Source organism: Natator depressus, chromosome 3 (assembly GCF_965152275.1).
Source record: "Natator depressus isolate rNatDep1 chromosome 3, rNatDep2.hap1, whole genome shotgun sequence".
In the NCBI taxonomy this organism is placed as follows: domain Eukaryota; kingdom Metazoa; phylum Chordata; order Testudines; family Cheloniidae; genus Natator; species Natator depressus.
The window spans coordinates 208,338,110-208,366,109 of record NC_134236.1 but is presented as its reverse complement, the minus strand read 5'-3'; the positions used below and the strand labels follow the sequence as shown (position 1 = coordinate 208,366,109).

General features: G+C 48.6%; 1 protein-coding gene across 4 annotated transcripts in view; it reads right to left on the bottom strand.

Moving 5' to 3' along the window:
* Window positions 1–28,000, bottom strand: part of SYNDIG1 (synapse differentiation inducing 1) — a 135,974-nt gene that overhangs the window by 36,632 nt on the left and 71,342 nt on the right. For 3 of the 4 annotated variants that reach the window (XM_074949834.1, XM_074949836.1, XM_074949835.1), the window contains exon 4: window positions 5–1,786. The exons of the other annotated variant lie outside the window; for it this stretch is intronic. In XM_074949834.1, the coding sequence (XP_074805935.1) occupies window positions 1,628–1,786 (159 nt within the window). In that variant the 3' untranslated portion in view covers window positions 5–1,627. The remainder of the gene's footprint in view (window positions 1–4; window positions 1,787–28,000) is intronic. 4 annotated transcript variants of the gene reach the window in all.

The following is a 28,000-nucleotide window of genomic DNA, read 5'->3' as shown; positions in this document are numbered from 1 at the left end:
CTACACGTTAGGGTGTGTGTTGCCGCACACTCGAAAAATCCATGTGGTCAGGGTGTAATGAAGCTGTAGCCTAAACGGCTGTGCGCTTATCTTGCCCTCTCACTTTTGTTTTTCGCCCCGCTGTCACAGTGGATAAAAAGGACGAGGAAGACACTGCTTTACGCCTCGGGCCTGGTGCAGTGGGAGCATTATCTTGACCTTCACCGTCTACAGTGCAGAATCAGATCTTCTTCCCTGATTGCATGAACTCTGGCTTGAGAGAGCCTGGGCTGCTACCCCTGCACATTACAGGGCCCTGGCAGCCGCAGCTGACCAAAGAAAGCTCCAGGACTTGCCCTAGCTGCCGAATGCTGCGTGTTTTAATGAACTGTAGAACTAGCCGAAAACTAGTCCTGAACGGGGTTGTGCTCCTCCCCAACTCCCCTCCCTCCCAAAACAAAGGGAGAAACCAGACAAGAAATACAGAATTGGAACAAATGATCCTCACGGGCCTTCTTCGATAAATAAATGGTGCTGACAGAACCCCAATGAGTGAATATTAAAACAGCCATTTGCAATGATCCATGTTCCGACATTATTATGTACAGATCTCTCGCCAATGAACCCACGCTCTGGAAAGGAATGCGAGATTTGAAAAAGAAAAGGTGGTGGGGGTGTCAGAAAGCAAATAAGCCTCTTGTGAAACGAGGAGAACACTTAGTTCCTTTCCCGTACACCTGTCCAGCTGTCCGGCGGGACAGCACAGTGAGAAAATGATTTCTACGAATGAGCTGGGGTGCCATGATGTAGGAATTTGAGTGTCCTCCTTTGCTATTCTCTGTCTGAGTCTGCTCCAGGGTGAGCTACAAAGTGTTCTCTCCCTTTGTTAGTCCCCTGCGTGCCCAGGACATATTTCCAAGGGCTGCTCGTCTTTAGCTGCTGCATCATCCCCGCAGGGAGGTGGAGGCTGCCTGACTGCAGTACGTGGCTCAGGAGCGTCACCCACGCAGCATGACTGACGTGAAGGATTAATTTTACAACAGAGCCCATGCTAGACGAACCTCATGTTCCGTGCACTGAGCGTGTTCGTGCTTAGCTGTCGCTATGCACGGCCTCGCCCCATTAGTTTCATTTGAAAATGAACCAAAAACAGGAAAGGAAAATCATTTTCTCTTTTTTCCTCTTACGGCAGCCTACTGAATGCAAGAAGATTAGGCAACACCGTTCTATGCTGAGGCCTCAATCTCACCCTTCAGCAAACGCGTCCTACTGTCCAAAGAAAAACTTCCCCTTTGAGGGCTCGCTCCTCTAAGAACCAGTGGCTGAGTGTGCTCCTGCAGAGTTCAGTGCAGTGTGGACTAACGTATTAACGAGCAAGCCGGGGCAAACCAGGGGTGGGGGCAAAGTTCTAGCTCACCAGCAGGAGCTAGATTCTTGTAAACACAGTATTGTGTAAAACAAAGAAGAGTTGGAGGATGAAAAGATGCAGGACTGGTGTATCATAAACCATCAACCCACTTTCCTGTCTTTCCAGTATCCAACACCAGCACGTGTGTCTCATGGGTGCCTTGGAAAATTGCAGTCCAAGCTGCTGTGGTTTTCTGCACTGCAGAGAGCTGCACGGGTGGTTCTTCCTCTCTCCTGAGCCTCACAAGTGGTTGTTCTTGGACAGGTAGGCGATCAGAGCCACAGCAACCCCCACATAGATGCCAGTTCCAATCGTGATTGACAGCACGGCCAAGAAGAGTGCTCGCCGGGAGCTGGAGCTTGCTTGGTGGAAGTCTCCCTTGGCCACTGCTTTGTTCGTCTGCAAGATAAACCGACAAAAACTGTATTTATCGACCCTGAAAATGAAGTGGACACACTCCTACAATGCCGAGACGAATCTTACTATTCATAAATCAGCAGCAGCTTCTGCGTGGGATGTAATGGAGATAGGCCCAGATTTTGCAAGATATCTGGGTGCTACTGTGGTCACATCACAGCATCTAACTAATTTAGGAGATCAAATCTCATTTTCAAAGGGGGCCTTTTTTGGCTTTCACTTTGGCCTCGCCCTTAACGAAGCAAGGCAAATCAGCCTGAATGTTTTCATTTCCGTATCGCTGTTGAGCCCAACCACCAGAATGTATTTATTACTGGCAAATGATTACCATAAATGATTACCATAATTAGTGGGTAAAACAGAAAGAAGGTTACCTGCCCCCCATCTCTCTTACAAGTGAGTTGTACCATTCCACAATGAATATCCACACTGGGGACATGTAAGGTATGGGGGTGGGGGAAGGATTTGTGGGCATCAAATGGAACATTTTATGGGACTCGCCCTGAGGCCGTTTCTCCATTTCCACATGCAGTGTCTGAGGGGGAGTTTAAGAGCTGGGAACCCAAAGATCTACCGAAACGTGGAAATCACAACTGGCTCCTCTCGGATGGCCTTCAAATACCCGACGCTCTTCCTGCTTCCCACGCTCGCTGCCAGCTGCCAGACAAACGTTCTCGCCAATCTGGCCAAAGCTGCTGCAGACAGTCACTCCACATGGTTTGGGGACAAGAGCCAGAGCCATGCTGCTGAGGGACAGCAGGTTTGCAGCTGGAAGCTTTGGGTGTTCCCACTAACCACCAAGGTTACTGCTCCTACGCTTAGGTGCTTTGCGGAACTGGGGCCATTTACACATTCAGGGGCATATGGGTGCTTCTCCCTTGGTTTGGCTGCACAAAGCTGTATTTAGCAACTTGATCCCCACCCCCAGGGACTTACAGGATGAACCTCACCTTGATCCCCACCCTGACAGTGGCGGGGAAGGCACTGAGTATGCTCGGACGTCTCGTTCCCTAGCTGACTCGATGGCTCATACACACAGTCCAAAGCTGGCTGAAGCTGATGGGAACCATCCCACTGAAACCAGTCCGTTGAATTCTTCCCCTGTCTACGCTAGAAAGCTACATGACAAGGATGCTGGATGGGAAACTGCAAGGTTGAAAAGCTCTCCTTTGGTTACTGCAATTCCATTTGCTAACAATGAAAACCAATGTCTCAAACAGCATCCTTTCCCTGTTTGGAGTACTACCCATGTCCACCCATGCCAGTGACACACGTAGGCCAAGATCCTCAAAGCCATGGGAGTAGACTCCTAGAGACCTGTGATGATGTGGGACTTTGCCTCATTGACCGCAGTGGCATTACTTGTGTGCTTAACATTACACATGTGCTTAAGCGCTTTGCTGGGTTGTGACCCCAGTCAACCATTAGTTTGTATTTTAAAATGACCTTACTCCTGGGAACCCTGGATATGAAATGGTGCCATGCATGGGCTGTCCTCACATGCAGAATGTTAACAGTACATTTATTAGTAGAATTCAATTTTGATTTAAAAAAAATTTTGACAGACAATATCAATGGTTATTTTTAAGCATTTTTTTCTATTTTTATCTATTTACATGTTCACAGTTGTGGGAAATTACTTGCGGGCGGGGAGACAATTATTTAATGATAGGAGATGCTGAGAGTCAAAAAGTGAAAGCTTTATAACTGTTAAAACACAAATTGTCATCATCACGTGTCAAAATATACAAAGTAAATCTCCTTAAATCAAACTCTAATACATTCGCAAACAGCATTTTGCTTACTGTGCCTGTCTGTACATTTCAGTGATTAGCGATGGAAATATTTTTTGGTTGGTGTTTGGTGAAATTAACATTTACCAATAAAAATCAAATCCTTCCACGTCTAGTGATGATCACACTATTATTTATTCTGCCCTAGCACTTAGGAGCAGCAGTAAAGAATGAGACGCTAGACACTGTGCAACCACGGAACAAAAAACCCCAGTCCCTGATCCAGGTCAGTAAATAGTTAGAAAAGGAATGATATCACAGGGCTGATTCATAACAATAGCTACCTCTTATCTAGTGCTTTTCATCAATGGATCTCAAAGTGCTTTACAAATGAGGTCAGTGTCGTTATCCCCATTACACAGATGGGGAAACTAAGGCACAGAGCAGTGAGGTGATTCATCAGACCAGTGGCAGAGCTGGGAATAGAACCCACGTCTCCAGAGGCTCAACACTGTATTCTATCCACTAGGCCACCCAGCCTCCCAAATGGCTTCTGTCACTCTGTGGGCTTCATATGGTCACTGGCAGACTTATTCTTGTCAGTTAAACACAATATATCAGTGGGTGGGGGGAGGGGCATCATGAATGCTTTCATTATATTTCTTGGTGCACAGTCAGTCTGGTTTTGACACTCCTCTGCCCATCTCTAGCTTTCGAACCGGTCCCCGCTACGCCGGTATTTGTCTTTTTACCATCTTGCTCCCCAAAGCAATTTCGAGCAGCCGAATGACAATCTCGGAAGCTGACAGAAAGGCTGCTGGCCATTACATAGTGACTCTATTAGGAGAACTGTCTCTTCTGATTTATCAGCCTAATTCTTCTTGAGCATAATGGCTTATGAAAGCAAAAACAACCCTAAACAATACGTTAGCAGGAATCGGAGTGGGCCGGCGGTGGCGGAGGATAATTCTTGGGAAAGAGTGACAAATAAACAGCGGCCATGATGAGATTAACCCCTCCTCCGCTGCCACTCAGGAGAAGCTGCCGCTGACTTCCTGAGCAGCGCACGGTATTTCCCCAGCTCTGGGCATCTGGCTGAACACACAGGCCAAAAGTTTCCAAAGCGACGAGTGATTTCAGGGGCCTCCCGTTAGCCCAGCATGGGCTACAGCCAAACAGGCCTGCCTGAAAGGCAGGGCCCGTTGAAGGGTCTCAGGTTCACTACACGAACGTACTAGTCACTCTTAAGGCTTGGCCATAGGACCTGATCCTGAGCTCAGATCCCCAAAGATATTCAGGTGCGTAACCTAAATTTAAACCAATGTGAGTTAGGTGCCTAAATACCTTTGAGGATATGGACCTGGGAATCTTTCTATTCAATGGACTTTGGAGCTGGCCCATAGCAAGAGGAGTTTCCATTTACACGTTACACTTTATTCCTACAGAAAGCTTCAGAGATGGTCATTCCTTCCTTAGGGGACTGTGATAGCTTCAACTTCTTTTCTCTCTCCACCCCCCCACCCCCTGCATGCCCCGCCTATCTGCAGCAGTCTTAACAAATGGCCTGATCCAAAACTCGCTGAAGGGAATTAAAAAAACACCTACTGAATTTAATGGGCTCTGGCTCCGGTCCATACTCCCTTGGGAAATCTGTCTGGAATGCCCCAACTGCCGTGCTCAGATCTGCCCTCAGTAGCCTCTAAGAGCCCCTGTCTTCACGCCCTACACACCCCTGTAATAATCTTTGTACAGAATATGCCTGGTGATGTATCATTTGAAAACTAATAACTCGCCAATCATATCATGGTGCCATGTTTGTAGCAATATGATATGTAGGGTTACGAATGCCCCCATAGGATGTCACTAGCACATGTTCCAGACCAGACAGCCCTGCCTAGGCAAAAAGGTAAAACTGGTCTATCCTAACCAAGTAGTGTGGGTTTACCTCAATTTATATACAAGCAGTAAACAGGGCCATCAAGCTATCAAGGGGAGGAGACTGCAGGAGAAAGAACAATTTGCATTTAGCAAGCAGGGGGTAGGGCACGGAGGAGGGAACATCAGGGAGCTTCCTTCACTGCCAGACTCCACCTCACCTTCCTCACAGCTTGAATAAAACTTTACTGTGAGGGGGAACCTTCGGAAGAATCCATTTCAAAGGTTCACTGGACTATAAAAGAACGGGACAAAGAACCCCAAGTTCTCTCTTTCAATGAGGACAACAAAGGGACCAGCACTTTGGGCTTCTGGAGGAGATCCTGACCGAGGGGACGGGGGTGACATCCATCTTGCTGGAAAACTCTGGGTGAGAAAAGCCATCTTGAAGAAAGACTTCTCTTGCTAGGGTAAGCTCAGGCACTAGAAAGCATAGGGCAGAGGGCGTTATTTTCTTGTCCACACTGTCCTCAGTTTACAGCTCTCCAGTGTCACCTTTTAATTTCCTGATGATTTTGGTGTTCAGTTAAAATAATGATTGCATCATATGGCAGGGTGAGCAGACAAGATCTGAACTCACACTTGGCATGATCGTTGCTCGAATCACATTGCCTGCAGCTTCACGAGTGATCGTTCACTTTCAAGCACAGGTCACTTTTCAACTCACAGGGAAATTGTTTTGCACTGTACACCTCAACTTCAGTCTCTCTTTCTCTGTAGGTGATATATGTTCCCTTTATCAGGCAGTCATTCATATACTGTTGTGTTCCCTCTTTGTGCTGGATCCTGTTAGAAACTGCCATACCGGATCAGAGATGTTGGAAAGGGTTCAGAAGAGAGCTAGGAGAATGACCTGAGGTCCGCGAAAACTGCCGTATAGCAAGAGACTAAAGGAGCTCATCTATTTCACTTATCCAAGAAAAGGCAAAGAGGTGATTTGACCAAGTACCTACATGGGGCAGAGATGACCGATAGCTGATGGCTCTTTAATCTAGCAGAAAAAGGCATAGCGAGATCCTGTGGCTGGAAGCCGAATTCAGATTAGACATATTCAGATTAGAAATAAGACACGCATTAGACATATTCAGACAAATTCAGATTAGAAATAAGACACGCATTTTTAATAGTCCGGTAATTAACCATTGGAACAAGTTACCTGGGATGTGGAGGATTCTCCACCAGTGGGCATGGTTTAATGAAGACGGGGTATCTTTCTCAAAGATAAGCTCTAGCTCAAACAGAAGTGATGGGTCTGGCGCAGGAATGACTAGGGGAGGTTCCACAGCCGCTCTTAGAAGAACTCGCTCACGATTAGCAACATCCTCCCCCTCTCCTTTTTAAAACTTAACAACAACAACAACTCCCCAGCTCCAAACTCTCGCTGTATACAAATAATACTTTGTAGCTTTTAAACTAGGAGCCCAAAAAGTCATGAAATGCAGAAGGCGATTGGGGCCAATTTTTGATGGATTAGAATTTGGAAACTTGTGAATTTTCTTGAAACTTCTCCCAAATTCCAGCTTTACCCAGACTATGTGCTGAAACTTTGGGACAGAAACTGATTGGGTTTTCCCCATAAGATGATCAGGTTCAACTCCCCCCTAAGTGTGAATCAGAACGTAACTTTTAGCTACGGCATCACAAAGCCCTTTCACAAATATCGTGCAGTTCAGCTTGCTAAAAAAATTATAAATATACACAGAAGTGATACAAACATCTGGTTCTAAGATCAGAACCACCTGGTAGTGTCTGACTGCCAGGATTCAGGAGGACATGTTAAATCCACTATGAAAATAAAGAGAAGCCTGTTAATTGGTATACATCTTCATTTCAGCCTCAGTTAGCCAGAAGTGTTACTTTTAGTAGAGGCAGCCCTGATTTGAAGAAATCTATATCATGGCTGTGCAATTTTAGCCGATGAGCCCCGGGGGAAGGTAAATGGGCATGTTCTCTGTCTAACTCTGCTCCCTTTTGCCTTGCTCCTGAGGCACAAGTGGAATGGGAAGCTTGTTTCTCTCTGCTGTCTGCCCTAACCTATGCCAGTGTCAGCACAGATCAACCCACAGAATCCGGGAGAGGGAACCAGCTGCAGGTACCCCTCTTGAGGTGTCAGCACAGGAAAGAAGCTGAATGGATCAGACATCATCTCTGCTTTAAGCTGTAAGGGAAGAAGGAATTAAATCTTACACAGGCCAAGGCTTCTAAATGAAGACACAAGTGACTGAACCATTTGTTACTGTTCTCATATACTCTACCTCCGACACTATTAGCTTAAAGTGAAAACAAGTAACTTCCTTACCTGGCAGGCTTTAGGGCCACTGTGCTGCAGCTCTATCTAGTTCCACAGCCAAGCATCAAAGAGGGATAGAAAAGCACATTCACACCATGATAAACTACAACAGAGACAGGATTCAGAGATAGAATATCGCTCCCCACCCTTGAAAATTTCCACTGGCCATGAGAATGGGAGCCAACGTCATCGCAAAAATCTAATCTCCCTTTTCGCAGAACCCTCATTCTGGTCAAATGTATAAAAGCTTTCACAGCACTGCATTGGTGAAAAACTGGGCCAGATTCTCAGCTGGTGTAAACCACTGTAACTCCACTGGAGTCAATGGGCCAGATCCCCAGAGGGTATCAATTGGGGTAGCTCCACTAAAGTCCCTGGAACGACACTATTTTATACCAGCTGAGGATCTAGCCCACAGTGTTTGTACCTCCCAGCCACGAATGAAGAAAATTGCATTTTACAGGTAAAAGTAAAAACTGCCCCATGTTAGGTTATGCTAACAAGTGACTTCGTCCATCCATGCAGGGGCTACAGGATTGAAAATCATAACTATGAAAATAGCATGATCGGGCCTCTGCTGAGCCACTTGGGCTAAAACAACACAGAGCGCAAGTGCAATTCTTCCCAAGCCACTCAGACTGGCTCCTAAGCTGGTGTAACCTGGTGTAACCAGCTCCCCAGGTAATCAGATACAGCCCAATGCCTCTGCAAGGATCTCAGTGCTCACTTTAGCACAGTTAACAAAGTCTCAGACTGAGGAAGGTATGTAGGCAGGAGCCCAGTTTTAAGAATGTGAGCAGTGCTCTTGTGCTTAAAATTAGGCACAGGCCGAAGTCCCATACTGATCCGCAGCTAAGATGGAGAGAGAATCGTGTCAGACTTCCCTCAGTTTCCTCCTTTTCTCTTGCATGGCAAGATGGGGGTTGGCACCCTGGTGAGTGCTAAGCCAGTTTAACTCCATCTTTAGGCTGCAGGTGCTGCAGCAGCAGGGCCAGCAGGTTTGATAAATAAAAGATGTGACCGGCACAGAACATTGAAAGAATTATGAGTTGGGGATAGTTCTTCACTCATTGGACTGGGCACCCTGTGGTACAATCGCTCATTGCAAAGAGTTCAGAGCCTGGCCCTCCACCGATTCTCGATTGTCCTTACATTCAAGCAACCCATAACAGGTCTCTGACTCACGTGCCTTGGATTTCCCGGGTGACCGCATGGGCTTGAGAGTAGCTGTACGGTACTGGACAGGTACCGGAGCAGGCTGTGGACACAGCTGGAAGGACTCCAAGGCTGAGGGCAGTGTGGCCGGAAGGACAGCATTTAACCACGTACTCCTTCTAGACGCTACGGTGGTTGCAAGGTATTTTCTGCAAAGCTGTGGAAAAGCTATTGGAAAATTCCAATTTTGCTCAGCTACCAAAATGAATGTCTTGTTGTGTCAAGAGACTGTTCAAGGAACTGCTCCGGCATTTCCACCAGAGAGTCTACAAAACATATTAATCATCTCTCTGGGCTGCGGGTCTATGGGCTTGAGGAAGATAAATATTACATCTCTGTAGCTGCAAGTTAAAAATCATATGCATCATACATCACACCCACATTGCTCACAAATGCCTCTTCTGCGATGCTGGCTTTTAACCCCAGAAACGCATCCATCACAGTTAGCAGTTAAACCCTACGTCCTGCCCCCTGCCATGGCCTGAGCAGCTGGCAATGTGCTCGAAGGTCCCTGGGGAGCTGGAGGGAAAGGTGTCCTCTGTGCCAGATTGCACTGGGTGGCTGTTGCACCAACCTCAGGACTGGAGGAGTCTTCCTCCCTCCTCTGCAGAGGGGAACGATTTGGGGAATCGATGAATGTGATGCATTGACTGCCTCCATGTGTAGTGCGTCATTCATGGGTGGACAAAATCCCCACCATGAATCACATGAGTCTCCCACTCCCTCTGTTAACCATAATGGAAAATATCCAGACAGGAGAACAAAGGGACAGAGGTGACACAGCAGGTGTTTAAAAAGACGAAGGCTGTTTGGGGCGAGAGAGAGGAGCAGGCTTTCGTAGCAGAGGGGACTACAGGGACAGCTGAGGAAGTAGGAAGCTGGCTGCAGGAGAAAGAAGGGCTTCATGATTCAGAAGAGAAGCTGTGTGCAAGAGGGGCATCCTAGACCCCCCGAGGCCTCTGACTAGGGATGCCACCAAGTGTCCGTCCAGGTTTTCCCAGGTAGCAGTCCTGGGAAATCCATAAGGGTGCTCAGTGCACACTGTCCACTGGCCAGTTTTGTGGGCTCAGGATCATCCTGGATGTCCCATTTTTTTGTGCATCAGAGGTGGCAATTCTAACTCTGCCCAAATCCCAAAGCACACCCAGAGTGGTGAGGAAACTGAGGCAGGGATGGCAAAGAGGTGAGTTATTGCATTTCTTGTGCCAGCTCAATAAACAGTAATTGTGTTCGGAAACCTTTGGAAAGCTTGTGGCATGTGTTTCAGCTACCACACGTCCCTGAAGAGGCAAAGTTTAAAGTAAATGCTTAAGCTACTGTGAAGTCTGGGGGGTCTAGGGCAGCTGGGCCATCGGGTTCAATTTCCATAAAGGGGTAACAGACAGAGCCCGTGCCAGGGAAGTGTTAGAGAGGCCGAAGGAGGAGCCAGTACTGCAACCGTCTCAGAACCAGGGAAGCTACTGAGCGCATGGGCCCAGTGTGGTGGGACTCATGCACAGCAGCTGGGTGTCCAGAAGGGGGCGCTTTCCCAGAGCTGGGACAACCAGTAAAAAGATTTCAAAACATCCAGGCTTCATCCATCATTTAACGGAGGTATCCACATTTCTTTTGGACTCTGGAGATGTGGCACAGGGCGGCTCAGTTCTGTCTCGGTCTCAGCAGAGTGGGGCCTGCGACATTTCAATTTGTATTCAAGGGAAGATGAAAACTAGAAAGCCCAGGTGAGTTCCTGACACACCGAAAACAAGCGACTCGTAATGGGAATCCCGGGCGCAATAGCACAGAACTAGCAGAACGCAGGGAGATGTTGTTAGACAAGGACAGCATCAGCACCAGTTCATTTTAAAGCACTGGAAAGAACGAGAACTCAGCCCGACAACGAAGACAACTTCTTTCCTTGTCAGACAAATGCATCCAAGTGTTGGCTGCCTGTGGGCAAGTGATCAGGACTCTTCCCTCAGCTTGGAGTAGAGTTTGTCCCTTAAGGATCAGATGCGGGAATGAAGTGCTAATGGCAGATGCACGCACCTACACACACAGCCCATAGGTAAGATGCAGCCATATGAATTCCAAGTGCGTTGCCAATGGATGTGAACTGCAGGTCCAGTTCCACTGCACTGCTTTGTATTTCCATGTTAGTCGCTGGAGGAGGGACTGTGTAAAGGTCATCCGATTAATCGATCAATCTAGAGGTGATTTACAGGGGGGATTTTCACAAGCACAAATGGCAGTGAAGTGCCCAGTTCTTCTGGAAAGTCAACGGCAGCTGGGCGCCTCTCTGCCATTTGGGTCCCATGCCCCGTCCACAGCCTCGCTAGTTCAAACTGACTGACAAAAAGCCACATCAGCCTTGCGGTGGCTGGGAATTCTTGCTTCAAAAAATCTCCGCTTTCCTGGCCAACTTATTCCAAGTCCTGTCAGCAGCAAGAGACCCCTAATTCGTCTCAGCATTTATATCGAGCTTTATGTTCTCAAAGTGCTGTGCCACAATTAACTCACTCACACACAAAGCACTCCTGAGAAGCAGGTAAGTTTCATTACCTCCACTGTACACAGGAGGGAACTAAAGCGGAGAGCTACGGTTCATGGGAGCTGGCAGATCCTCAGCTTCTGACGTCAGAGGCGCTCTGGCAATTGGCACCATCTGAGGATCTGCCCTGATTTTGAGCCGTGCCTCAGCTGTGCCGTCCTTCCTCTCTGCTCGAGGCTCCAGATCCCTGCCTGCTTGAGGTGAGGGGATTCCCGCTTCCCACACCCAGCCCAGTCAGATACCCGGTAACGTGACCCCTCGCAACTCTGGCAAATCTTTCCATCTTTCTAAACATACCATGTTGGCTCCACTGTATGGAAGTGGCACTTCTGATTGTTTCTTGCTTGGCTGACTGTAAAATTTGTAACAGCAGCCTGGCGGGCTTTGCTATTCCTGTGATCAGTATTCTTCTTCTGAGTGATTGCTGCGGTCCTTGCAATACACGTGCAGCCTGGGCCCCGCAGACATACACCGGGGGCTGTGCAGGCCCTCGGATCTCCAACTCGGATAGACACATTGTGCTGTAAGACTGGCACATTTAGGATACTTTTCCAAGTGCACACCTGGCTTCCAACGAACCACATTTTCCCCCTCATTATGTAGCTTTTCACGGAAGTCACATCCACAGATCTTATACAAATCAGACTAATCAGACATATTTCCAAGATACATTCAGTCTGTGCATTCATCTTGGATTTCTCGTTTTTCTTTTGGGATAACGCCCCCTGCTTTGCATTCGTCAAGCAAATAACAAAGGATGAATTCTAAGAAAGGAAATGATAAAATAACGACCCTATTCCGAATCTGAATCCCCAGCATTGGTGTTCGTACATTAGGAAATGATCACACAGCTGAAGGAGGGTTTGCCATTCTACTTCTTTGAAAATATTCAACTCAAATCAAGCCACTTTCGCTTTACGTCGTCTACCTGCCAACTTCCCTCTTCTTCTTTCAAAGGGCTCGAGATGTTCTGCCACGGAGTTTAAAAACGGAGTCCAGCGCTTTAAAGTTCTTCACTTTGTTTCGGAAAGAGTAAGTCCAGCGCTCCCCGCAATTGCGGTATGTTAGTCTTACATGCTGGTTCTCCAGTACATGCGTCTACATGGTGTTCTTGCCTATCTTTACAGCGAGAACTGAGCCAAAGATCGTTAGCACTATTACTCTCTTCCTGCTTTTTCAGGTGTGTCCATTGTAGTTTACCCCCCGTGCTCTCAAGCCAACAAACTTCTATGGGTCAGTGATCCATGGCTGGGGCCGGGATGGCCTGGGGACAGGCGGGGACTGCCGCAAATCTCACTGCCCCATAGCTCTTCAGGGGAATCCAGCAGAAAATTAACCCCGTGGGAAACACTGATGAGTGCAGCTCCTCAAGCGACACTGTCTTATCTGCAGCCCCCTCGTGCACCTGGGAGCCCACCCACCTCATGAATTCTGGGGGCAGCATCTCACGGAGTCCCTGGTGGTGCAGCTGGTTACCATGGGAACCCACAGGGGGCCCACAGGCTGCCTAAGGGCCACAGCTGCTTCAAGGGTGGTTTTGGGGACCCATGGAATTGCTATTTGCTCCCCTGGGCAGGGGCAACTCCATCCCTTTTCTCGCCTTCCCACCATGCAATGTTTTTGGGGGGGAAATTGGAGACAATCCCCGCCCCACGTCACCTCTCTGATGGGCATTTCTGTGGGCGGTGACAGTTGGTCCCGTAACCAGTAACTCAATAGGTATGTGAGATTTGGGGATTGCTAAAGGGACGTGACCTTTGAGACCAGACCTAGGAGCTCCCCCCACAGAGCAATAGTTATCCAGGTTACCCAGCCCAGAGCAAGAATCAGCGACAAACAAATTCAGCATAAATAGCTTGTCTAAATGCGAAAAGGCAATGCTCCATTCCACATGCATCTCCAGCGGACAGAGTCTAAACAGTCACTAAATGCCAGTGAATACATGCACAGCTCCAAAGTTAAGTGATTAGATCCTCAGGTCATCGCTTGACTCAACCTCTCATTCAACAGAGGAATCTCACTTCAGACCTTTTCATTTTTACACTGAATAAAATTCACCAGCTGACCTGGAACAAAGAACACAAGATTCATTTGTATTCCTCCTCTGAGACTTGCTTCGACAGAGGAGCCTTAGCCTTGCATTAAGCTGTCTACACCCTGGCAGGAAAGATCTATGTCTTCTATGAGTCAGAGCACTCGGCATGACTTCAGGAAAAGCCAGAACTTTATGTCCTCAGCTGGAACACACCAGAGCATCGGCTCTCCAGCTGAAGTCCCAAAACCTGATCTGTTGCAAGCAGGGAGCTGGCCAAGCCCCTCTCCTGCCAGGGGCTCTGTATGGACGGAGGAAGGGTCTGCATACAATGAATGATCAGAGTCCAAGAGAGATCCCTGAAGAACTGGAACGTTCACTTCTAATAGGGAGGCCGATGCAACAGCCTCTTCCCCGGGGGAGGCTGGAACATGCTCAACAGCTGCAGAAGGATGCCGGGTGAACCGCAGTCCTGGCACAGGTGGGTGTGAAGGACGCACAGCTCGGTAAGGAACCAGGGATGGCCTCTGTAAAAGCATTTACATTTAGCAAAATACAAATCGCAAACCATTGCAACCCCCGTCAAGGAGCCCCAAGTGCATCACAGAATGAGCCTAGCAGGCCCCAAGCCTGCCAAGACTGGGGCCTGTGTTTCATTTTGTGTACAGGACTAGCCCCCGTGAGTCTGCACGATCCAGGGGTGTAGCCATGGCTGCAGCCCCCCTCCCACTTAGCATGCAGGCCCACCCAGCTGTGAGCAGGGGTGTGGTGGTGTCACAGCGGCCCGGAGCATCCCTCAGGCACCTGAGGTGCAGGACGGAGCTTTGAGCCCGCCCATCAGAAAGCCACGCTCCGGCAGTCTGCCTGGCCATGTTCTGAGCCACCCCATGTGTGTGCCCAGCTCGGCAGGGGAAGCCCTGTGTCTGGGGGCACCGGGGCTAGGAACAGGGTGTTGGGGGAGAAGCTGAGTGAGCACCGTCTGTCATTGCCCGGCCACCTGAAAGTCGGGGCCTACCCAAATTTCCTCTCCTAGCTATGCCACTGGCAGGATCAGGGCCTTATAGGCCATCGCTGTCAGCTAGAGCCAGGCTTCTGCTTGTCCCAGGTCCCCTCTATCCATGCCTGAACTTTGCTGGCTAAAGCCTCCCTTGGCTGTTCAGCTCAGCCCTTTGCTAGCAGGAGATGGCCGATATTCGCCTGGCCAAGGAATTAAAAGTTCCCTCTTCATTCAAAGAGCAGAGCAGCAACTCACCCTACCCAAAATCATTCTAACAGCCATCCTTCTCTACTGCAACCCATTACAAACACAAACAAAATGGCCACCCGACTCCTAAACTACATTTCCCAGAGCTGCCCAGGCCTACTGCTCTCTACCTATAACAGCTCCCGCTGCTGGGCATTCCTCCATTACAGACAGCCCCAACTACAGGTGGGACAGCCAGGGTAGGGAACAGTGTTCCAGGTCTCCCGGGCACCCTGTGGTACAATCGAACTCACCATCACAACTTCAGTACAACCACAAGGAAGTGCTACCATGACAGAGCATCTGTAGTCTGGATGACCCAGTAGATGTGTAGATGAGCTCGCACATATGTATCCTTTCCCTCAGAGAGCGCCTTAAAATGTGTCCTTTGATACGCAGCCATCACCAAGGGAATGGCCACACTGCCAGAAAAACCTGTGTTAACCCCCCTGAACTAACTCGGATTAAAATAGCCACGAGGACACAAGTTATAACTCAGATTAGCACTTTGAGCTAAAGACTGTAGAGGAGCCAAATGGAGTTAAAAGCCAAGTTGCTATGCCTTCTCTGCTTAGTTAGCAAACGTGGGTTGGCTAACCCAGGTTCACACTAAACCTTTTATCTACAGCGGGGACATACCCCAAGCGGACAAGACTCTAACAGCTACCTCACTCGGCAACCGGGAGCCGATCAAGGACAGCTCTGTATGGTTCAGGATTACCGTCGGTAATATCAGAGCAACAAAACAGTCGGCTGCCTCGCTATGGAAGACACACGTATGATGCCCACCCCTCTTCATACGTGTGCTAGCAGCCAGCTGTGTTTCTGGCCTCGTGCAGCTCTGCCACTGATCCAAGCCGTTATGAGACACTGCAATTGTTGTAAGATTCTGTTTTATTTGTATCGCTGTAGCCCCAGCAGTGATCCGGGCTCCCCTGGAGTAGGTGTGGCACACACCTAAAAGAAGAGCTGCAGCTCTGAGGATCTTATAGTCTAAATGGACCAGACCAACAAGGAATTGTTCTAATCACTGCCTTACAGATGGGGAACTATCAGAGAGAGAGAGAGAGATGGGCCCAGTTCATCCCTGCTGCTCTTGCACCCCTGCTTCAGTGATCTCTTGAAGGAGCACACAATGGCCAAGATGCAGGTCTGCCCTGGCATGACCCCCTCTAGTCACTCCTGCAGAGGTGATGCAAAGCAGGTGGAGAGCTAGCGAGATGCCTGTACTACATCCCTCAGCATAGCAGTATCCCCCAGGGGTCACGTCTGCTTGGAGACCCTTTGCAGCAGCCTAGCTGGCACAAAGGGGCCACAGAGCAATGAAGAACCAGGCAGCTAAGTGGGGTCGCATGGCCCAAGGTCACAAGGGAAGTCTTTAGCAGAACTAGAGACCCAGATCTTCTGAACTGGTAGCCAGTATCTTAATCACTGTCTCATTCTTCCTTTCTATAGAAAGCCTTGAGATCACAGTGAAGGTTCGCTCATTAACTAAAAGCCCCATGGCCTCCAAAGGAAGAGGAGAATTCCTCCATGAAAACCAGAGCTTTCTTCAAATACATCTTAAATATTTCCACTTTTGTTCTTATCACTGGGAAGAAAGGATAACGAACCAAACAAAGACTTGTATATTTCCAATGGTTCCATACAATCTCTTTCTGCCATGTTTTATTAATATGCACTACCTTTTCCCTTAATGGATTACCCTTGTGCCCTGTGTTCCCGAAATCTCTTATTGCCACACTAATAGAAAAAGTATTATTTCACATGAAAGTGAACTACTACGATGGATTCTAAAGTCACATTAGCTGGTTGTGACCCTTTATTTTGGAATCAAAGAAACTGATTACAATATTGGCTGCCTTGACGCATTTTGGTGGCACATAAAAAAAGGCCATTCCCAAGGTTTCTTTCCACATGATAAGGTTTAACAAACTGCACCATAGGGGTGGAACTCTTCTGTGGTGGAGATCCATTAGCATGCAAATGGCAAGCCAGGAGTGTTGAACCAGGAGTGCTCCAACTGCTAATAATTATCTTCCTTTTATTACAGCTTGTCAGGATTAGCAGCCTGGTAAGGTTCTACAATATAACATTATTTCACAGGATAAAAATAAGAGAATTAAACAGACCCTTCCCCTCTGCTTGTTGCATACAGGCAGAGAATACCTCACTGGAGACAAATTGATAGGCACCGCTCTCCTTGCAAAAAAATGATAAAAAGGTTGTAAACATCCTCCCCCCATTTCATTTGTTTGAGAGCGGAGGAGTCAAGCTTGAACAGTAGTCACTGAATATGCGAGCTCCTAGTCACTTGGACGCGTGGGCATGTGTTTAAATTCCCCATGCTAGTTGCATCACTTGGAAACCTCGTATGGGGCAGTGCAGGGAATCCTACACTGATTTTAATACATAGGTATCAAAAGTGATGCTGAACCTAATAAATACATTGGCAGAAGATCATGTCTGATATGCCCCCATCTGTCCATAGTAAGGGATAAAGTGTCTCTCTAAAGGACCCACTCCCAATGCCCTAATGAGTTGCACTAATGACTCAGGTGTAACTGGTGAAAGCCTCCCTTTGACTTCACAGAGTTTTGAACCAGTCCTCAGTGACCTTCCTTCAAGGCATTAAAAGACCAGTGGGTTACACTTAGCACCTGTCAGGATACGGGCTTGTTTACACATACAGCACTGCAGCTGCTGTGCTTAATGCAGGCAACGGGAAACTTCTCCCCTCAGCAGAGGTACTCCACCTCCCCGAAAGGCAGTAGCCGTGGGGATGGGAAAAGCCCTCCCATTGGCATAGCACTGTCTACACCAGGAGTTCAGCTGATATAACTGTGTTGCACAAGTGTGTGGATTTACCCCTGAGTCTGTAGTGTGCAGACCATGCCTAAGTAACTCAATGCATCAGGTCACGGAGTAGTCTGACAATCATTGCCTCAAAGACAGAAGCTCCTTACAGCTGTAAATACCTTTCAAATGGCTTCCTTTTGTCAAGCCAGGCAACCTCAAAGGGGTCCCCACAGGTTTGGAAGAGTCAAAATAAGAGTCAATCAAGAATAGAGTAAAAGGTGGGTTTTTTCAAAATCTGTGAATATGTTTTAACTAGAGGGTCGCTGGTGTAGCCCAGGAGAGAGAGCAGCTTGTTAAGCTGCTACAGGCCCTGCATTCTATGTAGGCTTTTCTGGCTCTCCTGGTTTTCACCAAAATCAAAAGCATTCTGCTCATGGATACCTAGAACATTCCCTGAAATTCTGGAATTGATTGGACACTGTGGTCGAGAGCTACTGTGTTACAGAGAGACGGAGAAATGCTGCCTCTCTTCACCCAGCCAACTCACATATTTTAAACCCTCCCTGTTAGTTAAAACGTGTTAGCGATCGCCTCCCCTTTTAGCTTAGTCCAGGCACACCCTAAGGGGCTAGATTCTCCCCAGGGCTCAGCACACTGCAGGAACCTGGGATACTGAGCCCATGAGAAAACCTAGCCTTTATATAGGTGCTGAAATGGGAACTGAGCACGAATGAAACCTGGCTGCTCATGGGTGCTGAGTCCTGGGAAATCAGGCCTGGAGCAATTTTGAAAATTTGACCCCGGATGTGTAGGGGTGATGAGTGAGTGACAGCCACACTGGTCCGCCATTGCGGGAGACGCGTTCGGACAGGGCAGCACACAGCATGGGAGGCCGCATGCAGGGTGAGGAATCGGACACACACAAACTGCTGGGATGGGACTGGAGCACATGCTGGGATGGGACTGGAGTTGCATGCGTGGAGTTCTGAAAGTGACGCCCTGTCGATGAGCTATCAACTCACATTCTAGCTGGCTGCTTGTTCATCAGTGAATACAGGGTCCTGTGGGGAGCTGGCTGAATAATATTCATTGAAATAATTTGTATTTTGTGACATTTGCTAAATATTTTTTGCTTTATTAGCCCTGCCAGGCAAATAATTCTCCAATACTCAAATCCATACTTCTTGAATATTTTACTTAAGAATGTGCACAAACAATTGGTTTAATTATTTGCTCATCTCTAATTCTGTCATAGAATCTCAGGGTTGGAAGGGACCTCAGGAGGTCATCTAGTCCAACCCCCTGCTCAAAGCAGGACCAATCCCCAATTTTTGCCCCATGTCCCTAAATGGCCCCCTCAAGGATTGAACTCACAACCCTGGGTTTAGCAGGCCAATGCTCAAACCCCTGAGCTATCCCTCCCCTCCCTGCACTCCTGTCAAGGCACTGTCCCAATGCAGGAAGCCAGCTACTTTTTCAACGGGACGCAGACAATGTTACACTAGACTTGGAGCGCGTGTGTGTTCTTGTGAGTCACAGATTAGGTGTCTGCGAGGAGTCTTACGTTCTGAGGTATTGCTGACAAAGTATAATACATCACAATAGTACAACAGATAGACTTCACGTTAGCTAGGCACTTTGCTTTTTTTAATTTCTGTCCATTACAGAAAAATTGTCTGTTGACTCAGTAAATATTTTCTTTTAATATCACCAGGTTGAGAAATTCGTGCTCAGTTAAATTCCATCATGTTTCCTTAGTCAAACAGCAGGACACCACGTAAAGCTGCAAGTGATCTAAGCTGAGCTCTTTATTATTCATTCTGGGAAGCCAGATGCATTCAGGATCCAGATAATGTGTTTCGGATGACCTGACTGTTTCCACAGGCTTCCGATGGTTTGTTTGTCAGACGGTGATGGAATTGATTTGCTTCTGTTATGTAAAGATTTGGAGCCAGATCCTCAGCTGGTGTGAATTGGCAGAGCTCCAGGGACTTTGCTGGAGCTGGCTTTGCATGGAATAGTGACTGGGGTGCTGGACTGGGTCTCTTCCGATTCCCCCACCAACCTGGCTCTCTGACCTTGGGTCAGTCGCTTCACCTCTCCCTGACTCTGTTTCCCTCTCAGCCAGGATCAGGACCTACAGCTCCACCTCACCAAGTCAGCCAGTGCTGGCAAATGCCTCACCCGACATGTGGATGACAATAGGGCAGGGATAGGCGCCAGGGGGCTGAAACTCAGGCCAACGAAGACCGATGTGAGGATGCAGCGAGGTTGGGGGGAGAAACCAGAAGATGTGGTGTGGATTATTTGTGCCCCTCTTATTATACAGTAGGAATCCAGGTGGCCTAAACACCCTGTTCCACATATTAGAACTGGCTCCCACACAAGCATTAAAATTGCCAAGGACAATGAGTTTGTCCTGGTGTGGCACCCCTCGGGGAGTGAGTCAAGCTTGCAGGCAATGTCGGACCATATGGCGACCTCTACCCCCAAATATCTTGGTTCACGTTTAGCCTTGCCAATCCAGTAGTAGGTGTAGCCTGCTCCCACCTCCTCAAGATGGGACTCATCAGCGTGTCTGGTTTCATTGAGGGCACTGACGTCTATACCTCTTCAGTGTTTTGGCAGTAAGGGCTGTTCTTTGTTCCGATCTTTGGCCACTGTCAAGAAGAGATCTGACAGTCCATGACCCACATGCATCAATGCAATAAGCTGGGTGTGGCAGCTCACCAGTGAAGGCTGGGACAGCACCTGAACTGCGGCCCGTGATGGCGTGAACTCAAGACTTCCTGCTATCTGCTGCGTATGAGCAAGACGGCCCAGTGGTACAAGAACCGACATGCGTCAAAGGAAGGATGCAGAAGTGGCGTTACCAAGCTGGAACGAGTTCTATTTAAATGCCCATCTCTCTAGACACAAGCTGATGCTGTTTTGCAGAGCGAGAGGTTTATCTCCAGCAGCAGGTCGGGAGTGAAGCACAAGGTCACGACAGGAATCTTTAGCAAGTCTCAGCTGTCATGGTTGTTGGAGTAAGCAGGTGACTCACCCTTGCTGTACTTAAAATGATCTTCTTTTAACACCAAGAAAGGGGGAGAGGGTTTATGTGGGAGAGAATTTGAGCGGCGACACTCACCCCCAAAAAGGGACGCGAGTCCAAGGGGCGCTGGCTGGCTCTGCGTTGTGAAGCTAAGGGGAAGCAGTATTCTTAGGGATGGACTCTTCCTCTGTGCCAGAGGATTTATGCACAAGGGACTAGCACTGAAGCGAGTTACTGGGAGGCAAACCAGGGCTGCTCGCTCAGCTGCCCCTCTGACAGAGCCGCGGTGAGTCCCCATTCAGGCATGCGGCAACAACCCAGCCACGCTGACTTCCCCTCCCGCAGAGCCTGCGGTGACTCCACCCTCTGGCTTGTGGCAGCCTATCCCTGAGCAGAGCCTGGGTCAGATGACCCCCCAAATAAAGGTATTTCCCCAACTCTGCCCGGCCAGGTACCTCCGGGCTGCCTCGCAGCATCACAGACTCCCAGCCGGCTCCAATCCCTGCCCCAGCCCTGTTCCAGTCTTGTCCTTGCCTCTTCCTTCAAAGATTTGGATTGCAAGAGTAGTGTTTTAAAAATTATAGCTCATCAGCTGGTGTAAACCGCCCTGGCTCCATTGAGTTCAATGGAATGGTGCCAATTGACACCTGCTGAGGATCTGGCCCATTGACTCCAATGAAGTGGTTCCAGTTTGCACCAGCCAGGGATCTGGCCCACTATGTCTACTCAGCGGATCCGAGCTAGAGTCCGGAGCTCGGCCCCTCTGTCTCCGACAGGAGCTGACTGCACGGCAAAGGAAGCATACTCAGCCGGAATGTTTACGTGGCCCACTTGGGACATCCTCTGGTCAGATGGAGGCAGGGCATCGATAGTCTCCAGGGCGCAGCCATTTGGCGGCCCTCGCTGTTGGCAGGACGATTATTGTGACACAGGGGTCTGGGGAGGAGGCCCAGGAAATGGCATCACAGAGCTGCAAGGAGATGTTACGGGAAGTCGTTAAGATCCACTTTAAGAAACAATAGTGACTCATGAGGGCTCTGATCCAAACCCAGTGACGTGAACAGGACTCTTTCCCTGGGCTTTGGATCAGCCCCTGAAGAGGTGCCTTCGATTGGATTTCCTTTGTAGATTGCTCTTATTTTGGGGGCAGCTCTGCTAACTTCCTCTGGCTTCAGCATGGACCTTCGCCCTTTGCTCCAGGTGCGTGCTTTACCGTGAGAGTACATGGGGAGACAGTAATCCTCTTGAAATACTGGCTAGTCACGCATGTCTTGAGAAGGCCTGGATTATACATCAAGGAGAATACAGGAGGTCAGAGTAGATCACCACAATGGTCCCTTCTGGCCTTTGAATCTATGAATACTTCATCTCTTGCTCCCCCTTTATGAATTCCTCTGTAATTCAGTTGCTCTCTCGTAACACTGTATTTTGCTATTCCAGCATGCCTAGAGGCAAACTGACTAAGCCAATTACAGATTTGAACGTGGGCCCATATTTACTTTTTCTCTTTGGCACAAGCAACTCTTTCCTTGGCCAGCACCACAGAGTTACATGAACCAGTTCTCTTGTATCCTGCAAATAAGCCTTCTAGTTAAAGTATCAGTGGACACTGTCCCAGTCATCTCCCAAGGGTATATTAAACCAGATCCAGCTGGGTGGTTTCCCGCCCCACCCAAAATAAAATTGTTCGGTTCTGCTGAAAATTTTCTATGGATTTTTGTTTTTTTTGACAAAACACTGAAAATTTTCAATAAAATTAGACATTTTCCACAAAAATTTCTGTTCTGTCAAAAATGCTTTGATGGAATTTTTTTGACCAGGTCCGTGCTGGCCATTTGTAACCGGACCCACATCAGCTGACTCTGGCTAGCAAATCAACGCCAGTCCCCAACTAGGACACCTTGGTGTTGTGTAGGTGCTTAACGGCATCAGAAGAAAACTAAATTGCTGGCAAAGATGTAGCACAGGAAGTCCCCCGAGTCCCTCCGCCTGAGAGGGAACCTTGCCGAGGTGCGGGGGAGGTGAGCTTTCCTGGGAATAAGCGGCCCTGAAGAGGAATTGCACAGGATGGCATGCTCCGCCTATCCTGGTGCTTGGAGCACAGCGATCCGTTCCAGAGGGAGCAGGAGTGGAAGGGGATTGCCGACTGCTAAACACAGTCACTGAGAAATGTGCAGCATTCCATGATCACCCCAAATGTCATTTGACAAAGGCACATTGTCTTTGCAACAAGCCAGCCGCCAGATGAAACCACTGACTGGTCTAACAGACCCATCGGAAAACAATGTGAAAGCATGCGGAGTTGAACCAGGCCTGATGAGCGGTTTCTCTGTGGTATATACCAGGTTGTTGTGAGAAATTAATTTGACGTTGGTGAGAATGGGGGACGTGTTGTGTTTCCTAAGTGAGTGAAAAAGCCGACGTGCATCGAATTGAAATATGTGCAATAATATCCTGCTAGCTGAGAGAGAGAGAGAAGGTTCAATACAAGTGGAACTTGGTGACATGATAAAATTAGATATAGAGGTCTCTGTAATAAAACCAAGCAAGTCAAGGATTTATACAGAACCAACAGTTGTTCTGAGCATTAGTCCAAATATCTAGCACTTATCTAGTGCTTTGCATCAGTAGATCTCAAAGCACTTTACAAAGGAGGTCAGTACCATTATCCTGGTGTAAGTTGAGCACAGAGTGGGGAAGTGACTGTGCCAAGAACACCCAGCAGGAATACAACCCAGGCCCCTCGAGTCCTAGTCCACTCGTCTACCCACTAGGCCATACTGCCTCTATTCATTTCTCAGGAACTATGATTATTTTTTCATGTTGTTTTAGTGCCTGGCAGCCCCCGTCATGGCGTAGGCCCCCACTGTGCTGGGAGCTGTACAAACAAAACCAAGAATTTCCAGGAATAAGCCTCTCAACTGCAAGCTCTCGCCCACGCGAACAGTTAAGCAGGTCACATCTAGACTTCAAAATGTGAGAGTAATTTCAGTTTTAGGTGCAAGTCAGTAGCTCCTCTCCTGGTACACAGATGTTTAGCAGCTTGTCTACATGAGACTGTTGCACTGAATTAACTAGGGGGTGATTTTAAACCAATTTAGTTAAAGGGATTCCTAATTGATTTAAGCTAACCTGAAATAAGAGAGTGTCAACACTGTGCTTTGCACCGGACTAACTAAACCAGTTTTTAAAAATAATTTAAGTTAAACCAGTGCACCTTTCTTCTGTAGAAAAAGGCTTAAGTGACCTCCCTTCATTATTGCCTGAGTGTCAGAGATCTAAAGCATCATGGCGTTGGGCCATGCATAGTCAAATGAGTTAGCAAAAAAGCACACAGCGAAGGACTGGGTTTTAAAGGGAAGAAAAAAAGGAAAACCAACAGCCTGGGGCACTCCAAGGGTCCCTACTTCGCATTCCTAGAGCATCACCGCCCATCTCACAATGCTTCATTAGGACCACCAGAGCAGAGACTTGTGCACAGATGGACAAAAACCTCCATTCCAACATCTCACAAAGTTTCTTGAGCCAAACAATATGAACTTTGAGGCAGTCACAAAGGCACTACACTTCAGGTAACTAGACCAGAAAACAAAATGCTACAACAAGAATGCAAACCAGAATGGCCCATCTCAAGTGGAAGAAAATATCAGATGCTAAACAGGACATGGCTGGCAATCTGCCAAAGTCACAGCTAGGTCATTGCTACCAAGGTCCCACACATCACCCCCGAAGATCAGCGCTAGAAGAGGAAAAGAAGAGATCCGAACAAAGCCAGCAGGACACTGGTCTGCCTTTCTTGAGGAGTGTGGATGGATGCTGGTCTAGAGCACCCGCTTGTGGCCTGGGACAGCCCCGCAGGGACCCTGCCTCAGTTTCCCTTTCTCAGGGCTTCCCAAGCATCATGCTCCTAACGGTGATGGAAGAGTGTACCAGCCTCAGGTGAGGCTGCTACAAACCAGGGCACAAACCCTGCACTAGCTGTGAGTTCCAAACTTAGATGTCACCAAGCAACCGCACCAAGTGCAGACTCCTCCAGCACTTTATCAGCCTGAACACGGAGTGACAGACAGGCCCCCGGCGGACTCCAGTCTGTCTTGCCATCCAGGTGAGTGTATCTCTGGGATAGATGGCCCCTTGCACCGAGAATCACAGCAATATTCAGTTTGCGCCTAATCCCAAAGGACCAAGCCCTTTTCCCAGATCAGCGCCTGTGTAAAGGTATAGTACAGTGCTATAGTAAACCATGTGAAGATGTATTAAATAGGAACAGGAAATGAGAGAGTTATTTACTGGGTTAAAGCAAGCAAACGGACACACGAATGAATTACAGTCCTAGGATTCAAAAGGTAATATCAGCTTCTATAATCAGCAAGGGCTATTTGATCTTTAGGGCTAACCCAGGCTAAGCAGCTGGGGATCTCTTGCTTATGCCTAGAAACACCTTACCTCCCCCCCACACTCCAGCCCACCCACACAGTCCAAGTGGCATGGACACGCTTCGTCCCTTCCGTAGCACTGTGAACCCACAGGTGAGCATGCAGATCTCAGCTCTGCATCTCACAGTATCCAGCGGGGATGTGGGGACCTGGCCTGCCCTGGCGCCTGGCCTGCCAGCATCGCCCCAAGAACTCCACAAAGGCTGGTTTTCTCTTGGCCAATAAACCCCTCATTATTGATCACCGCCCACTGGCAAGGAAGTGCTCAGAGTCTACAATCGAAGTCCATCCTCCCTCGTGCCTCCTCAAGGCCCTCCCAGACCCTGCTGCCCGGAGTCTGTCCCTGTGTCGGCAGGCCTCAGGAGCCTCCTGCTGCCTGCAGCTCTCTCCCCCGGGGTGTCTCAGAATATGTCCACACTGCAATCTAAGCCTGTGCTTGAGCCCGGGCTCCAGGCTTACCCTCCTTGTGTCTACACTACTGTTGCGCTAATCCAGGGTCCCAGGACCTTGCAGGGCTGGAGGGTCTGAGTTCGAGTGAAGCCAGGATCCCAGGGTCTGAGCTCGATTGCTTTGCAGCTGCAGCCCCGCTTGACTCAGGTCATCTGGGAGTATCCCACAGGACCACTTCCTTAGTCCTCTCTACCCCACAAGCCGCACTCCACTCTATTGAAACCGGAAGCTGCAGGAGTTCAGGCCGGCGTTAACCCATTCTCCTCTGACCGCCGATCTGCAAGGACACTATCGGAGAGCCCCGTGGGTTTGCAACGGAGAGTGAACTCAGCGAGCCTTTTGCCTTGTCCTGGTAACATGCAGTGCGGGCAGGACAGTTTTCCCCACAATGCACCCTGGGCTACAGTGGCCACATGAGGACTTCTGGTGCTGGGGACTCTGGGATACAGTTACTTTGACTCGGGTCGGCACACAGGAGTGTGGACACCAGAGCCCTCGGTTCGAGTATGGGTCAGAAAATTCTTAACCTAGGGTTACAAAACAATACAGGGTTCCCTAACACGGGTCAGCCTACTCGAGTCCCACTAACGCTGGGCTTCCAGTGCAGTGTAGACATAGCCTCGGAGTCTCCTGCAGGAGCCTTCCTGCTCTCAGCAGCCCTCTCCAGGTCTCTGCTAGTGTCACCATCTCCCACTACCCTGGCTTTTTCCTTATCTATCTGTGTCCTGATTCTGCAAACATTTAGGCAAGTGCTTAATTTTGCTACCGGAATCCTATTGGCTCACAGTAGCAAATTTAAGAGCCTGCATAAGTGTTAGCAGGTCCAGGGCCTAGAAGTGTCCAGACAAGGCTCAGTGTAGTAGACAATCTGGACCACCGGACAGATCAGAAGAATATTTTGCCTCTCTTTGGACCTCTGTCAGTAACAGCACTCTGAATTTCAATGGCTGTTGGATCGCATGGTCACGTTTTGTTCTTCAAACAGTTCCTCCTGCCGTGGGCTGTTTGCAGGCTGAGTCAATCCCCTGCTTAGAGTCCTGGGTTGGGGGAGAAAGCCCAAGCCGCACTGCCCCAGGTGGGGGTGGAGCTCAGGCTTCAGCTTCAGCCCTGGGTCCCAGAAAGTCTTATGCTGTCCCTGGCGACCCCATTAAAATGGGGGTCATGACCCACTTTGAGAACCGCTGCATTATTGTAATTGCCCTGTTAATTTCAGGCAGGTTGTGTTTATCTTGTAAAGGCTAGAGCACAAGATGTACGTCCCATGGGGTGTAGAGGAACACAGGTGAGTGAGTAGTTGGGACGGTCCCACTGGAATTAAAAGGTTCCTTGTCTGCTGACTTTCAATGCTTCTGCTATTAAAAGGAATGGGACATTACCGCAGTAATAACCTGATCTGTAAGCTGTGTCAGGAAATTGCTCAGGAATACAGAATACGTGGCATTTCCCGAAGTCACATACCATACTTTCAGCATGTCAGTTACCAGCAGCCTCTCAGAGCATCAGCGTATGAGCTGTAAAAAATTACAGAACATGCTTATCACTGTTCACACTTCAACAGCTAAGACTTCTGGAGTGACGCCAGCGAGAGCTTCATGGTAGGTGTAATGAATGCCCACAGATCAAAAGCTTGAGAAGATCTTCCAAGGCATTTAGGACTTTTAAAGCTAGAAATTGGGGCTGACTACTCCAAACACACAGTCTGAAATGAAAGACTGGGAAGCGCCACTTTAAGGTGCCTACGTCTGGGGTTTTCTGCACTTTAATAGAAACTGAAGAGAATGACAAGCCTTGAAAGCCTTGCAGACCAACGTCCCCCCCCAGGTCATTTTCTGATCATGTATTCAGCACACTGTTCTGGGACAAAAGATTACGAGGAATGAGAGGCATCTGTCTGAATTTCCTACTGCTAGGAACAGTAGAACCACTGAGCAAGGTAAGTGCAGGCTGTCACCCCAGGATCATGCATGCATTTGAATGGATTGTTCCAAGAATCATAGACCTTAAGGTCAGATGGGACCATTATGATCGTCTAGTCTGACCTCCTGCACAACGCAGGCCACAGAATCTCACCCACCCACTCCTGTATCAAGCCCCTAACCTCTGTCTGAGCAACTGAAGTCCTCAAATCGTGGTTTAAAGACTTCAAGGTGCAGAGAATCCTCCAGCAAGTGACCCGTGCCCCACACTGCAGAGGAAGGTGAAAAACACCCAGGGTCTCTGCCAATCTGCCCTGGAGAAAAATTCCATCCCGACCCCAAATATAGCGATCAGCTGAGCCCTGAGCATGTGGGCAAGACTCACCAACCAGACACCCTGGAAAGAATTCTCTGTAGTAACTCAGATCCCACCCCATTTAACATCCCAACACAGGCCAGTGGGCATATTTACCGCAAATAGTCAAAGATCAATTAATTGCCAGAATTAGGCTATCCCATCATACCATCCCCTCCATAAACTTATCAAGCTTAGTCTTGAATCCAGATATGTCTTTTGCCC